Source organism: Salmo salar, chromosome 01, assembly GCF_965601325.2.
Source record: "Salmo salar chromosome 01, fSalSal1, whole genome shotgun sequence".
Lineage (NCBI taxonomy): Eukaryota > Metazoa > Chordata > Actinopteri > Salmoniformes > Salmonidae > Salmo > Salmo salar.
Window position 1 is genome coordinate 107304427 of NC_138291.1, and position 16616 is coordinate 107321042.

At 45.8% G+C, this 16616-nt stretch overlaps 1 protein-coding gene across 1 annotated transcript; it reads right to left on the reverse strand.

The window, feature by feature from the left end:
• Nucleotides 1–272: 272 nt before the first annotated feature.
• On the reverse strand, nt 273–16270 carry LOC145877433 (EH domain-binding protein 1-like). Its single transcript, XM_082972902.1, has 4 exons — nt 16103–16270; nt 7225–7332; nt 3341–3496; nt 273–568 (listed from the first exon to the last, which is right to left on the reverse strand). Exons 1-4 carry the CDS (start codon nt 16230–16232, stop codon nt 273–275), a joined length of 690 nt encoding a protein of 229 aa, XP_082829028.1. The 5' UTR covers nt 16233–16270.
• Between the last annotated feature and the right edge of the window lie 346 nt (nt 16271–16616).

The following is a 16616-nucleotide window of genomic DNA, read 5'->3' on the forward strand; positions in this document are numbered from 1 at the left end:
TGGCTTATGCACCCAATGAGAGTGACCCAATATATATGGGTCCAGTACATTTCTCAAATGGCCGTGAAATTAAAATCTTCCCATTTTCCTAACAGAAACCCTGACACACACTAGAGTACAAATTCACTTTATGACTGAACCCCGTAATCATCCCCAAATGTCTGAACACCCACACACACACACACACACACACACACACACACACACACTCTTTAACCCCCCCACTCACCGACCCCCCCACACTCTTTAACCCCCCCACATCCCCCTGTAACTCACTCATCCAGTTGGTCCTCTGGTGGTGCGTTGGTATCAGCATACAGATACTTGCTCATATCCACTGGCCTGACCCCCTTCCTCCCCCTGGGTTTGGGAGCCTCCGGCTGCTGGACCTGGGGCCCCTGGGGGTCGGGGTCTGGGACAAGGTCTGGGTCCTGGTCGGGCTCGTCAAACGGGTTGTACTCTGTGTGTGAGTGTGGGTTGACTTCGTCTTCGTCGAAGGGGTTGGAGGGTTCTTGGACATAGTAGGCCACTGGGTCCTGTCGGAGGGTGAGGGAGGGGGGCCCTGTGTCTGGGGGGAAGACAGAGGAGGTTAGAGATATAAACACACACACACACACACACACACACACACAATATACTAGTTCTGATTAAAGGCAAGGCTAAAACAAATAAACATCCTGTAAGATAAAACAAGAGGCTTGTCACTCAGGGCTGAACCCTCCTCACACTCTGATGAAGGAAAGAGACAGAGACAGAGAGTCATGTCTGTCTACTATGGTCAGAGAGACAGAGACAGAGAGTCATGTCTGTCTACTATGGTCAGAGAGACAGAGACAGAGAGTCATGTCTGTCTACTATGGTCAGAGAGAGAGAGACAGAGAGTCATGTCTGTCTACTATGGTCAGAGAGACAGAGAGTCATGTCTGTCTACTATGGTCAGAGAGACAGAGACAGAGAGTCATGTCTGTCTACTATGGTCAGAGAGACAGAGACAGAGAGTCATGTCTGTCTACTATGGTCAGAGAGACAGAGAGTCATGTCTGTCTACTATGGTCAGAGAGACAGAGAGTCATGTCTGTCTACTATGGTCAGAGAGACAGAGACAGAGAGTCATGTCTGTCTACTATGGTCAGAGAGACAGAGACAGAGAGTCATGTCTGTCTACTATGGTCAGAGAGACAGAGACAGAGAGTCATGTCTGTCTACTATGGTCAGAGAGACAGAGACAGAGAGTCATGTCTGTCTACTATGGTCAGAGAGACAGAGACAGAGAGTCATGTCTGTCTACTATGGTCAGAGAGACAGAGACAGAGAGTCATGTCTGTCTACTATGGTCAGAGAGACAGAGACAGAGAGTCATGTCTGTCTACTATGGTCAGAGAGACAGAGACAGAGAGTCATGTCTGTCTACTATGGTCAGAGAGACAGAGACAGAGAGTCATGTCTGTCTACTATGGTCAGAGAGACAGAGACAGAGAGTCATGTCTGTCTAATATGGTCAGAGAGACAGAGACAGAGAGTCATGTCTGTCTACTATGGTCAGAGAGACAGAGACAGAGAGTCATGTCTGTCTACTATGGTCAGAGAGACAGAGACAGAGAGTCATGTCTGTCTACTATGGTCAGAGAGACAGAGACAGAGAGTCATGTCTGTCTACTATGGTCAGAGAGACAGAGACAGAGAGTCATGTCTGTCTACTATGGTCAGAGAGAGAGAGACAGAGAGTCATGTCTGTCTAATATGGTCAGAGAGACAGAGACAGAGAGTCATGTCTGTCTACTATGGTCAGAGAGACAGAGACAGAGAGTCATGTCTGTCTAATATGGTCAGAGAGACAGAGAGTCATGTCTGTCTACTATGGTCAGAGAGACAGAGACAGAGAGTCATGTCTGTCTACTATGGTCAGAGAGACAGAGACAGAGAGTCATGTCTGTCTACTATGGTCAGAGAGACAGAGACAGAGAGAGAAAGAGAGAGAGAGAAAGACAGAGAGAGAAAGACAGAGAGAGGATAAGAGAGAGAGAGAAAGACAGAGACAGAAAAAGACAAAGACAAAGAAGAGAGAGACAGCGAGAGAGAGAAACAGAGAAGAGAGAGAGACAGCGAGAGAGAGAAACAGAGAAGAGAGAGAGACAGCGAGAGAGAGAGAGAGAGAGACAGAGAAAGAAAGACAAGAGAGAGGATAAGACAGAGAAAGAGAAAGACAGAGACAGAAAAAGACAGAGAGAGAGAGAGAGACAGAGAGAGAGAGAGAAACAGAGAAGAGAGAGAGACAGCGAGAGAGAGAGAGGGCGAGAGAGAGACAGCGAAAGAATGAGAGGGTGAGCGAGATGGAGAGATAGGGCGAGAGAAAGAGAGACGGGTCAATATTATCTTAGCTGTCTGTCTGTCAGACAGTCTTCTGCTTTACTGACAGAATACATAAACACACAGGATTCACAATGCTGCGTGACATTTCTTGACATCTCGACAGCAGCAAAAGGGTAATATTTAGTATGGCAGGCACTTTATAAACAACCTCAGAACAATAAAATACATCTTTCAACAACTATGTCATTAAACTTGGATAGAAAACACAATATAAAACCTCATAAAGGATAATAAATCAGTCTTTGATGTTGACCCCATAATAATGTACACCAACATTATGTGGACACCTCTGTCCTAATGCATAGTGCCAACTGTAAAGTTTGCTGAAGGAAGAATAATGGTCTGGGGCTGTTTTTCATGGTTCAGGCCCCTTAGTTCCAGAGAAGGGAAATCTTAACGCTACAGCATACAATGACATTCTAGACAATTCTGTGCTTCCAACTTTGTGGCAACAGTTTGGGGAAGGATATTTCCTGTTTCAGCATGACAATGCCCCCGTGCACAAAGTGAGGTTCATACAGAAATGGTTTGTCAAAATGGGTGTGGAAGAACTTGACTGGCCTGCACAGAGCCTGACCTCAACCCCATCAAACACCTTTTGGGATGAATTGGAACGCCGACTGCGAGCTATCATCAGTACCCGACCTCACTAATGCTGTTGTGGCTGAATGGAAGCAAGTCCCCGCAGCATTGTTCCAACATCTAGTGGAAAGCCTTCCCAGAAGAGTGGAGGCTGTTATAGCAGCAAAGAGGGGACCAGTTCCATATTTATGCCCCTGATTTTGGAATGAATGTTCAACGAGCAGGTGTCCACATACTTTTGACCATGCAGTGTAAATCAAACTGCTAAAACCCCTAATCCCTTACAGACAGGTAGACATACAGTACAGAGAGAGATAGACAGAGAGAGACAGGAAGTAGAGGTAGAGAGAGACAGAACAGGTAGATAGAGGTCAAAGGTCATGCCTACCACCATCATCCGGGTCACCGAACGGGTTGAAGTGATTGGTGTGTTCCAGGTGGGAGGGGTCATCAACATCATCAGCTGGATCTTCAAAGGGATTGGAGCAGAGGGCAGGTGGCGTGTCCTGATCCTCCTCCAGGAAGTTCAGCTTACTGATCAGCTCTGTCGCCATGGGAACCAAAACAATGCAGGAACGAAAGAACAAATTAACAACAAAAAAAAGGAAAATAGTTCAAACTAGCGAAAGAAAATGAGTTGAGATAAACACCTTCACAACCAACCCTGATGAAAGGGTCAAAAATGAAGACAAACATCCAGAAATAAAAAGATACAAAGAATCTGCACTTTGGAGTGAACCACTCAAGTTCATTTGGTTTCCAGAAGTATTCCTTCCTTCTGGTAAAAGGTGACTGGTTAATGCCTGTCCATCCCTGTCCAGTTTCACTACAGTAGCAGTCCAGCGGTGGAATTCAACAGAGAATGATGGAACCGGGTTGCCATGAGAAACCACTAGTGCAGGCTGGGAGTCGCTACAGAGCTCAGAGATTCATCTTCTTCATCATCAAGACAACAATGCCTGTCTAGGTTGTGTGTGTGTCCGTGTCTCAACAGTGTGTGAGAAACAAAATGGTAACTGTGTGTGCTTCTGAATGCGGTATGTGAGCGTGAGAAAGTCTATGCACAGAGTGAGTGAGATGACGAGCGTGTGTGTGAGAGAGTGTGTGTGTGTAGGTGTGTGTGTGTGTGTGTGTGTATACGTAGTGAAGTGGTAGTAGCTGATAAGGTGTGGTATTTCTCCTGCTGCATTCTGGGCCATATTAGGCCATCATTGTCACAAGTGGCAGCAGCATTGTGTGTGTGTATGTGTGTGTTCTTTTCTCTATGGTGACAAAGCAACACCATAGACGAGGAATATGACTGGTCATTGGTTCACTACAAATTGCAGACAAAAGGGGGAGGTTCAGGGTTCAGGGGCTTGGACACCAAGAGGGCAAACTGAAAAAGGACAGAAAAACAGCCAATGAAAACCAACCAATGTACTAAACGTAATCTGAAGTACAACACGGGAACACCAGGCAACACGACCACGTCACCAATGGTACAGAGAGAGAGAGAGAGAGAGAGAGAGAGAGAGAGGGGGGGGGGGGGGTAGTAGAGAGAGAGAGAGGGCAGTAGAAAGAGAGAGAGAGAGGGGGCAGTAGAGAGAGAGAGAGAGGGGGCAGTAGAGAGAGAGAGAGGGGGCAGTAGAGAGAGAGCGAGAGAGGGCAGTAGAGAGAGAGCGAGAGAGGGCAGTAGAGAGAGAGCGAGAGAGGGCAGTAGAGAGAGAGAGGGCAGTAGAGAGAGAGCGAGAGAGGGCAGTAGAGAGAGAGCGAGAGAGGGCAATAGAGAGAGAGCGAGAGAGGGTAGTAGAGAGAGAGCGAGAGAGGGCAATAGAGAGAGAGCGAGAGAGGGCAGTAGAGAGAGAGCGAGAGAGGGCAATAGAGAGAGAGCGAGAGAGGGCAGTAGAGAGAGAGCGAGAGAGGGCAGTAGAGAGAGAGAGGGCAGTAGAGAGAGAGCGAGAGAGGGCAGTAGAGAGAGAGCGAGAGAGGGCAATAGAGAGAGAGCGAGAGAGGGTAGTAGAGAGAGAGCGAGAGAGGGCAATAGAGAGAGAGCGAGAGAGGGCAGTAGAGAGAGAGCGAGAGAGGGCAGTAGAGAGAGAGAGGGCAGTAGAGAGAGAGAGGGCAATAGAAAGCGAGAGAGGGCAGTAGAGAGAGAGCGAGAGAGGGCAGTAGAGAGAGAGAGGGCAGTAGAGAGAGAGCGAGAGAGGGAGTAGAGAGAGCGAGAGAGGGCAGTAGAGAGAGAGAGGGCAGTAGAGAGAGAGCGAGAGAGGGAGTAGAGAGAGCGAGAGAGGGCAGTAGAGAGAGAGCGAGAGAGGGCAGTAGAGAGAGAGAGGGCAGTAGAGAGAGAGCGAGAGAGGGAGTAGAGAGAGCGAGAGAGGGCAGTAGAGAGAGAGAGGGCAGTAGAGAGAGAGCGAGAGAGGGAGTAGAGAGAGCGAGAGAGGGCAGTAGAGAGAGAGCGAGAGAGGGCAGTAGAGAGAGAGCGAGAGAGGGCAGTAGAGAGAGAGAGAGGGGGCAGTAGAGATCGAGAGAGAGGGGGCAGTAGAGATCGAGCAAGAGAGGGGGCAGTAGAGAGAGAGAGAGGGCAGTAGAGAGAGAGAGGGCAGTAGAGAGAGAGCGAGAGAGGGCAGTAGAGAGAGAGCGAGAGAGGGCAGTAGAGAGAGAGCAAGAGAGGGTAGTAGAGAGAGAGCGAGAGAGGGCAGTAGAGAACGAGACAGGGCAGTAGAGAGAGCAGTAGAGAGAGAGCGAGAGAGGGCAGTAGAGAGAGAGAGAGAGAGGGCAGTAGAGAGAGAGCGAGAGAGGGCAGTAGAGAGAGAGCGAGAGAGGGCAGTAGAGAACGAGACAGGGCAGTAGAGAGAGAGCGAGAGAAGGTAGTAGAGAGAGAGCGAGAGAGGGCAGTAGAGAGAGAGCGGGCAGTAGAGAGAGAGCGAGAGAGGGCAGAAGAGAGAGAGAGAGAGAGTGGAGTAGAGAGAGAACAGTTGAGAGAGTGCTAGGGCAGTAGAGAGAGAGAGCTAGGGCAGTAGAAAGACAGCTAGGGCAGTAGAAAGACAGCTAGGGCAGTAGAAAGACAGCTAGGGCAGTAGAGAGAAAGAGCTAGGGCAGTAGAGAGTAAGGGCTAGGCCAGTAGAGAGAGAGCTAGGGCAGTAGAGAGTAAGGGCTTGGGCAGTAGAGAGAGAGCTAGGGCAGTAGAGATAGAGCTAGGGCAGTAGAGATAGAGCTAGGGCAGTAGAGATAGAGCTAGGGCAGTAGAGAGTAAGGGATAGGCCAGTAGAGAGAGAGCTAGGGCAGTAGAGAGTAAGGGCTAGGGCAGTAGAGAGAAAGAGCTAGGGCAGTAGATAGTAAGGGCTAGGGCAGGAGAGAGTAAGGGCTAGGGCAGGAGAGAGCTAGGGCAGTAGAGAGAGAGCTAGGGCAGTAGAGAGTAAGGGCTAGGGCAGTAGAGAGCGAGCTAGGGCAGCAGAGAGAGAGCTAGGGCAGTAGAAGGAGAGCTAGGGCAGTAGAAGGAGAGCTAGGGCAGTAGAGGGAGAGAGGGCTAGGGCAGTAGAGAGAGAGAGAGCTAGGGCAGTAGAGGGAGAGAGGGCTAGGGCAGTAGAGAGAGAGAGAGCTAGGGCAGTAGAGGGAGAGAGGGCTAGGGCAGTAGAGAGAGAGAGAGCTAGGGCAGTAGAGGGAGAGCTAGGGCAGTAGAGAGAGAGAGAGCTAGGGCAGTAGAAGGAGAGCTAGGGCAGTAGAGGGAGAGAGGGCTAGGGCAGTAGAGAGAGAGCTAGGGCAGTAGAGGGAGAGAGGGCTAGGGCAGTAGAGAGAGAGCTAGGGCAGTAGAGGGAGAGAGGGCTAGGGCAGTAGAGAGAGAGCTAGGGCAGTAGAGGGAGAGAGGGCTAGGGCAGTAGAGAGAGAGCTAGGGCAGTAGAGGGAGAGAGGGCTAGGGCAGTAGAGGGAGAGAGGGCTAGGGCAGTAGAGAGAGAGCTAGGGCAGTAGAGGGAGAGAGAGCTAGGGCAGTAGAGGGAGAGAGGGCTAGGGCAGTAGAGAGAGAGCTAGGGCAGTAGAGGGAGAGAGGGCTAGGGCAGTAGAGGGAGGGCTAGGGCAGTAGAGAGAGAGCTAGGGCAGTAGAGGGAGAGAGGGCTAGGGCAGTAGAGGGAGAGAGGGCTAGGGCAGTAGAGAGAGAGAGAGCAAGCTAGAGCAGGAGAGAGAGAAACGAGAGTTAGAAAGAACAAGACAAAAAGGGACAGAACAACAGAACGAGACAGTGAGAACGAGTGAGAAAGAAAAAGAGAAAAGGTTGAAAGTTGAAAACAGAAAGACCTTGGGAGGGAGACTGAGCGCTGCTTGGTGTTTTACTAGCCAGCTTTAGGAAGTAGTCTTCAGGATCTCCGGCTAAGCAGCTGAGAGCATTGAGCTGGTTTACCATCTCTGAAAACAACCAGGCCAGAGAGCAGGAAGGGAGGACAGCAGTGAGCAGAGAGAAAACATACAATACACACATATATTCACAGAGGTTATATGTGTTAGGTTAGGTAGTAGAATATCATATGTTGAAGGCTAAGAGACTACATATATTCAGAGAGGATATATATGTGTTAGGTAGCACATTAATGTAAAGGCTAAGAGACTACATATATTCACATATATTCAGAGAGGATATATATGTGTTAGGCAGCACATTAATGTAAAGGCTAAGAGACTACATATATTCAGAGAGGATATATATGTGTTAGGTAGCACATTAATGTAAAGGCTAAGAGACTACATATATTCACATATATTCAGAGAGGATATATATGTGTTAGGCAGCACATTAATGTAAAGGCTAAGAGACTACATATATTCAGAGAGGATATATATGTGTTAGGTAGCACATTAATGTAAAGGCTAAGAGACTACATATATTCACATATATTCAGAGAGGATATATATGTGTTAGGCAGCACATTAATGTAAAGGCTAAGAGACTACATATACAAGTAACTGCCAAAATAAAGGAAACACCAACATAGAATGTCTTAATAGGGCGGTGGGTCACCAGGAGCCAGAACAGCCTCAATGTGCCTTGGCATAGATTCTACAAGTGTCTGGAACTATATAGGAATGCAACACCATTATTCCACAAGGAATTCCATCATGTGGTGTTTTGCTGATGGTGTTGGAAAACACTGTCTCAGGCGATGCCCCAGAATCTCCTATAAGTGCTTAACTGGGTTGAGATCTGGTGACTGAGACGGCCATGGCATATGGTAAACAACGTTTTCATCAAACCATTCAGTGATCCCCCGTGTCCTGTGGATGGGAGCATTGTCATCCTACAGGGGACATAGCCATGGTAGACAAAATAATGGCCTGCCCAGCATTTTTATACATGATGGGATGTTAATTGCTTAATTAACTCAGGAACCACACCTGTTTTCAATATACTTTATATCCCTCATTTACTCAAGTGTTTCCATTATTTTGGCAGTTACCTGTATATGACAGAACATAGATGGGTTAGCTTTGGGTAGCAACGCTGGGCTTAGTGACAACATATATTCACAGTCCTGTGTCTGTGTGTGTGTGTGTTTGATATTGAATATACCTAGCCATATGTAGAAGGTTAAGAGAGCACATATATATTCACAAAGTCATTGTTAGCACATACTGTACATGTTAAGAATAAGAGAATGCATATACACTATTAATAGAACACTGTTCACTTTGCCTTGCTAGCACAGCTAATACACACATGTACTGAACACAAATATAAAAACACAACAAGCAACAACTTCAGCGGTTTCACTGAGTTAAAGTTCATATGAGGAAATCAGTCAACTGATATGAATTCAATAGGCCCTAATCTATGGATTTCACATGACTGGGCAGGGGCGCAGCCATGGCAGGGGCACAGCCAATCAGAATGAGTTTTTCCCCTCAAAAGGGATTTATTACAGGGAGAAACACTGAGTTTCATCAGCTGTCCGGGTGGCTGGTCTCAGACGGTCCCGCAGCTGAAGAAGCCAGATGTGGAGGTCCTGGGCTGGCATGGTTACACGTGGTCTGCGGTCGTAAGGCCGGTTGGACATACTGCCAAATTCTCTAAAACAACGTTGGAGGCGGCTTATGGTAGAAAAATTAACATTCAATTCTCTGGCAAAAGCTCTGGTGGACATTCCTACAGTCAGCATGCCAATTGCATGCTCCCTCAAAACTTGAGACATTGTGGCATTGTGTTGTATGACAAAACGGCACATTTTTAGAGTGGCCTTTTATTGTCCCCAGCACAAGGTGCACCTATGTAATGATAATGCTGTTTAATCAGCTTCTTGATATGCCACACGTCAGGTGGATAATTATCTTGGCAAATGAGAAACGCTCACTAACAGGATTGCAAACAAATTTGTGCACAAAATTAGAGAGAAAAATGCTTTTTGTGCGAATGGAAAATATCTGGAATCAGTTATTTCAACTGATGAAACATAGGACTAACACTTCGTTGCGTTTCTATTTTTATTCAGTACATATGTCAAGGCTAAAAGCAGACATATACTGCTCAAAAAAATAAAGGGAACACTTAAACAACACATCCTAGATCTGAATGAAATAAATAATCTTATTAAATACTTTTTTCTTTACATATTTGAATGTGCTGACAACAAAATCACACAAAAATAATCAATGGAAATCCAATTTATCAACCCATGGAGGTCTGGATTTGGAGTCACACTCAAAATTAAAGTGGAAAATCACACTACAGGCTGATCCAACTTTGATGTAATGTCCTTAAAACAAGTCGAAATGAGGCTCAGTAGTATGTGGGGCCTCCACGTGCCTGTATGACCTCCCTACAACGCCTGGGCATGCTCCTGATGAGGTGGCAGATGGTCTCCTGAGGGATCTCCTCCCAGACCTGGACTAAAGCATCCGCCAACTCCTGGACAGTCTGTGGTGCAACGTGGCGTTGGTGGATGGAGCGAGACATGATGTCCCAGATGTGCTAAATTGGATTCAGGTCTGGGGAACGGGAGGGCCAGTCCACAGCATCAATGCCTTCCTCTTGCAGGAACTGCTGACACACTTCAGCCACATGAGGTCTAGCATTGTCTTGCATTAGGAGGAACCCTGGGCCAACCGCACCAGCATATGGTCTCACAAGGGGTCTGAGGATCTCATCTCGGTACCTAATGGCAGTCAGGCTACCTCTGGCGAGCACATGGAGGGCTGTGCGGCCCCCCAAAGAAATGCCACCCCACACCATGACTGACCCACCGCCAAACCGGTCATGCTGGAGAATGTTGCAGGCAGCAGAACGTTCTCCACGGCGTCTCCAGACTCTGTCACGTCTGTCACATGTGCTCAGTGTGAACCTGCTTTCATCTGTGAAGAGCACAGGGCGCCAGTGGCGAATTTGCCAATCTTGGTGTTCTCTGGCAAATGCCAAACGTCCTGCACGGTGTTGGGCTGTAAGCACAACCCCCACCTGTGGACGTCGGGCCCTCATACCACCCTCATGGAGTCTGTTTCTGACCGTTTGAGCAGACACATGCACATTTGTGGCCTGCTGGAGGTCATTTTGCAAGGCTCTGGCAGTGCTCCTCCTGCTCCTCCTTGCACAAAGGCGGAGGTAGCGGTCCTGCTGCTGGGTTGTTGCCCTCCTACGGCCTCCTCCACGTCTCCTGATGTACTGGCCTGTCTCCTGGTAGCGCCTCCATGCTCTGGATACTACGCTGACAGACACAGCAAACCTTCTTGCCACAGCTCGCATTGATGTGCCATCCTGGATGAGCTGCACTACCTGAGCCACTTGTGTGGGTTGTAGACTCCGTCTCATGCTACCACTAGAGTGAAAGCACCGCCAGCATTCAAAAGTGACCAAAACATCAGCCAGGAAGCATAGGAACTGAGAAGTGGTCTGTGGTCACCACCTGCCGAACCACTCCTTTATTGGGGGTGTCTAGCTAATTGCCTATAATTTCCACCTGTTGTCTATTCCATTTGCACAACAGCATGTGAAATGTATTGTCAATCAGTGTTGCTTCCTAAGTGGACAGTTTGAATTCACAGAAGTGTGATTGACTTGGAGTTACATTGTGTTGGTTAAGTGTTCCCTTTATTTTTTTGAGCAGTGTATGTTCATAGACAGTAGAGGTATCTGCAGGGGGCGACTAGATACATAGTGCCCTCATTTCTAAACCAGATACAGTTGAAGTCAGAAGTTTACATACACTTAGGTTGGAGTCATTAAAACTCATTTTTCAATCACTCCACACATTTCTTATTAACAAACTATAGTTTTGGCAAGTGAGTTAGGACATCTACTTTGTGCATGACACAAGTAATTTTTCCAACAATTGTTTACAGACAGATTATTTCACTTATAATTCACTGTATCACAATTCCAGTGGGTCAGAAGTTTACATACACCAAGTTGACTGTGCCTTTAAACAGCTTGGAAAATTCCAGAAAATGTAATCATGGCTTTAGAAGCTTCTGATAGGCTAATTGACATCATTTGAGTCAATTGGAGGTGTACCTGTGGATGTATTTCAAGGCCTACCTTCAAACTCAGTGCCTCTTTGCTTGACATCATGGGAAAATCAAAAGAAATCAGCCAATAAATTGTAGACCTCCACAAGTCTGTTTCAGCCTTGGGAGCAATTTCCAAATGCCTGAAGGTACCACGTTCATCTGTACAAACAATAGTACGCAAGTATAAACACCATGGGACCACGCAGCCGTCATACTGCTCAGGAAGGAGACGCATTCTGTCTCCTAGAGATGAGTGTACTTTGGTGCGAAAAGTGCAAATCAATCCCAGAACAACAGCAAAGGACCTTGTGAAGATGGTGGAGAAAACAGGTACAAAAGTATCTATATCCATAGTAAAACGAGTCCTATATTGACATAACCTGAAAGGCCGCTCAGCAAGGAAGAAGCCACTGCTCCAAAACCGCCATAAAAAAGCCAGACTACAGTTTGCAACTGCACATGAGGACAAAGATCGTACTTTTTGGAGAAATGTCCTCTGGTCTGCTGAAACAAAAATAGAACTGTTTGCCATAATGACCATCGTTATGTTTGGAGGAAAAAGGGGGAGGCTTGCAAGCCGAAGAAAACCATCGCAACCGTGAAGCACGGGGATGGCAGCATCATGTTGTGGGGGTGCATAGCTGCAGGACGGACTGGTGCACTTCACAAAATAGATGGCATCATGAGGAAATAAAATTATGTGGATATATTGAAGCAACATCTCAAGACATCAGTCAGGATGTGTCACGTCCTGACCAGTATAAGGGTTATTTGTTATTGTAGTTTGGTCAGGACGTGGCAGAGGGTATTTGTTTTATGTGGTTCGGGGTGGTGGTTTATTTAGTAGGGCGTTTGATTTATTATTTCTGGGTTTTTGGGTAATGTTCTATGTTTGTATTTCTATGTGGTCTCTGGTCTTTTGTATTTCTATGTCTGGTTTATTGGGGTTGGACTCCCAATTGGAGGCAGGTGTTTTCTCGTTGCCTCTGATTGGGAGTCCTATATATGGGTATGTGTTTGGTTTAGTGTTTGTGGGAGATTGTTTCTTGTTTTGCCTGTGTGAGCCTGACAAGACTGTTTTGTTGTTCGTGAGTTCTTCGTTCTTTTTTGTGATTTTTGTATACGTGTTTGTTTGGTTTTCCTTCTTAATCCTATTAAAAGAAGATGAGTATACAACCCGCTGCGTTTTGGTCCTCCATTCCCGACGACAACCGTTACAGGAAGTTTAAGCTTGGTTGCAAATGGGTCTTCCAAGTGGACAATGACCCCAAGCATACTTCTAAAGTTATGGCAAAATGGCTTAAGGACAACAAAGTCAAGGTATTGGGGTGCCATCACAAAGCCCTGACCTCAATCCTATAGAACATTTGTGGGTAGAACTGAAAAAGCGTGTTCGAGCAAGGAGGCCTACAAACCTGACTCAGTTACACCAGCTCTGTCAGGAGGAATGGGACAAAATTCACCCAATTTATTGTGGGAAGCTTGTGGAAGGCTCCACGAAGCGTCTGACCCAAGTTAAACAATTTAAAGGCAATGCTACCAAATACTAATTGAGTGTATTTAAACTTCTGACCCACTGGGAATGTGGATGAAAAAAATAAAAGCTGAAATAAATCACTCTACTATTATTCTGACATTTCACATTCTTAAAATAAAGTGGTGATCCTAACTGACCTAAGACAGGGAATTTTTACTAGGATTAAATGTCAGGAATTGTGAAAAACTGAGTTTAAATGTATTTGGCTAAGGTGTATGTAAACTTCCGACTTCAACTGTATACAATAATTTATTCTTAACTGACTTACGTAGTTAAACAAAGGTTACATTGAAATAAATAAAAATATATACACTACTGGTCAAAAGTGTGCAAAGCTGTCATGAAGGCAAAGGGTGGCTATTTGAAGAATCTCAAATATAACATATATTTTGATTTGTTTAACACTTTTTTGGTTACTACATGATTCCATATGTGTTATTTCATAGTTTTGATGTCTTGACTATTATTCTACAATGTAGGAAATAGTAAAAATAAAGAAAAACCCTTGAATGAGTAGGTGTTCTAAAACTTTGGACTGGTAGTGTATATGAAAATAACCTTAAATAAAAAGATGGCATTCTGTACTGTCCAATCATATGAATAATTTGACCTCAAAACCAAAATGCTGGACTATAAAGACAAATTAAAATGTTTTTCTGCACTGTCCAAAGTGTATATTCACTGACAGTACATATAACTGCAGCTACTAGCTAGCATCGTTTGTTAGAAATGCTAGCACTATGCTACCGTATCTGCCGCTACAAGTTACTAGCTAGACTAACTAGCATCTTTAGTTAGTCATGCTAGCGCTATGCTACCGTATTTACCGCTACAAGCTAGGTTAACTAGCATCTATAGTTAGTCATGCTAGCGCTATGCTACCATATTTGCCACTACAAGTTACTAGCTAGGCTAGCTAGCATCCTGGGACTGATCTAGGTTGAAGATACCCAGGTTAGAATAAAAATAATTCCACAAGAAAGCTTTTGAATTTTTTTTAATATATTAATGGGACTAGCGTCGACGCTAACTAGCATTGCTGAACCCATTGTTTAGAATTCTTCAACATTTTTCAAAGAGTTGTGGGATAATAGTTGTGGGATACTACTATCCTCTTGTCTTAACCTTTGTTATGTACAACCTAGGGACAAAGGAAGCATTTTCCAAACTCGGTCCTCTGACCCCAAGGGGTGCAGGTTTTGGTTTTAGCCCTACCACTACACAGCTGATTGAAATAATTAAAGATCTATGATTAGTTGATTATTAGAATCAGCTGTGTAGTGTTAGGGGCTAAAACCAAAACCTGCACCCCCTGGGGTCCAGAGGACTGAGTTTGGGAAACCCTGGACTAAGGGAATGACCATGAGGGTTACCTACAGATAGTACAACCGCCACTATGACGAAGACTTACGCCCGTATGCATATGACCAGTGGCGTGCAGCTATAGGCACCCAATGTATATTTATGTACGTTGAGCGGAGAGGGACAGGAAGAGGAGAAACACACAGTTTAATGTAAAGAGCCTATGTTTTGTGAAGTCAGATTAAACAAAGCAGAACTCAGCAGCTCCCATTTATTAGTCACAGTGTGATCTGGAGTATGTACGGATAGATGGAGGGAGAGAAGGAGGGAGAGAGAGAGGGTTGGAGGGAGGGAGGGATGGAGGGAGAAAGGGATGGAAGGAGGGAGAGAGGGATGGAGGGAGGGAGAGAGGGATGGAGGGAGGGAGAGATGAGGGAGAGAAGGATGGAGGGAGGGAGAGAGGGATGCCTGGAGGGATGGAAGGAGGGATGGAAGATTGGGAGGGAGGGAGGGAGAGATGAACACATCCCATACACCCATAAACATGAACACATCCCATACACCCACAGACATGAACACATCCCATACACCCACAGACATGAACACATCCCATAAACATGAACACATCCCATACACCCATAAACATGAACACATCCCATATACTCATAAACATGAACACATCCCATACACCCAGACATGTACACATCCCATACACCCATAAACATGAACACATCCCATACACCCACAGACATGAACACATCCCATAAACATGAACACATCCCATACACCCACAGACATGTACACATCCCATACACCCATAAACATGAACACATCCCATACACACACAGACATGTACACATCCCATACACCCATAAACATGAACACATCCCATACACCCACAGACATGTACACATCCCATATACCCATAAAGATGAACACATCCAGTATACCCACAGACATGAACACATCCCATATACCCACAGACATATACACATCCCATACACCCATAAACATGAACACATCCCATATACCCATAAACATGAACACATCCCATATACCCACAGACATATACACATCCCATACACCAATAACCATGAACACATCCCATACACACACAGACATGTACACATCCCATACACACACAGACATGAACACATCCCATACACCCATAAACATGAACACATCCCATACACACACAGACATGAACACATCCCATACACCCACAGACATGTACACATCCCATATACCCATAAACATGAACACATCCCATATACCCACAGACATATACACATCCCATACACCCATAACCATGAACACATCCCATACACACACACAGACATGTACACATCCCATACACACACAGACATGAACACATCCCATACACCCATAAACACAACCCATACACCCATAAACATGAACACATCCCATACACATCCCATACACCCATAAACATGAACACATCCCATACACACACAGACATGAACACATCCCATAAACATGAACACATCCCATACACCCACAGACATGTACACATCCCATATACCCATAAACATGAACACATCCCATATACCCACAGACATATACACATCCCATACGCCCATAACCATGAACACATCCCATACACACACAGACATGAACACATCCCATACACCCATAAACATGAACACAACCCATACACCCATAAACATGAACACATCCCATACACCTACAGACATGAACACTGAAGCAGGAAGTCTCACTGAGGTCAGATGACCTTTTACATTGGAGGGGAGATTTGCTGCAATTCATCTGTGATCTCAGCAGCTTCTTCTGGTCTCCTTAACAAATACAGGTGTGACCACTCACCTGTGATTTTAGCAGCCTTCTCCTCCTGGTTGGCCCTGTTCTCCTCATTCTCCTCGTCCTCCTCCTCAAAGTCATCCAGGTTGCCGATATCGGCCTGCTTCATACTCATCAGGCTGGCCAGGCTCTGCATGTCCTCGTCACTGAGACAGACAGACAGACAGACAGACAGACAGACAGACAGACAGACAGACAGACAGACAGACAGACAGATTTTATTTATGATAAATCTAACAAAGAGAATCCACGACATACAGCCATTTTGTACAGGCCAACATCTCTCTCTCTCTCTCTCTCATAGCAGACAAGAATCTCACAGGGGAGAAAGGCCCAACTCACACCTACTGTAAAACCATGTAACACATCAAGTCTCATGATGTACAGGGAATATCACGACCTGTCTATAGTGTTATTAAACAGGGAATATCACGACCTGTCTATAGTGGTATTAAACAGGGAATATCATGACCTGTCTATAATGGTATTAAACAGGGAATATCATGACCTGTCTATAGTG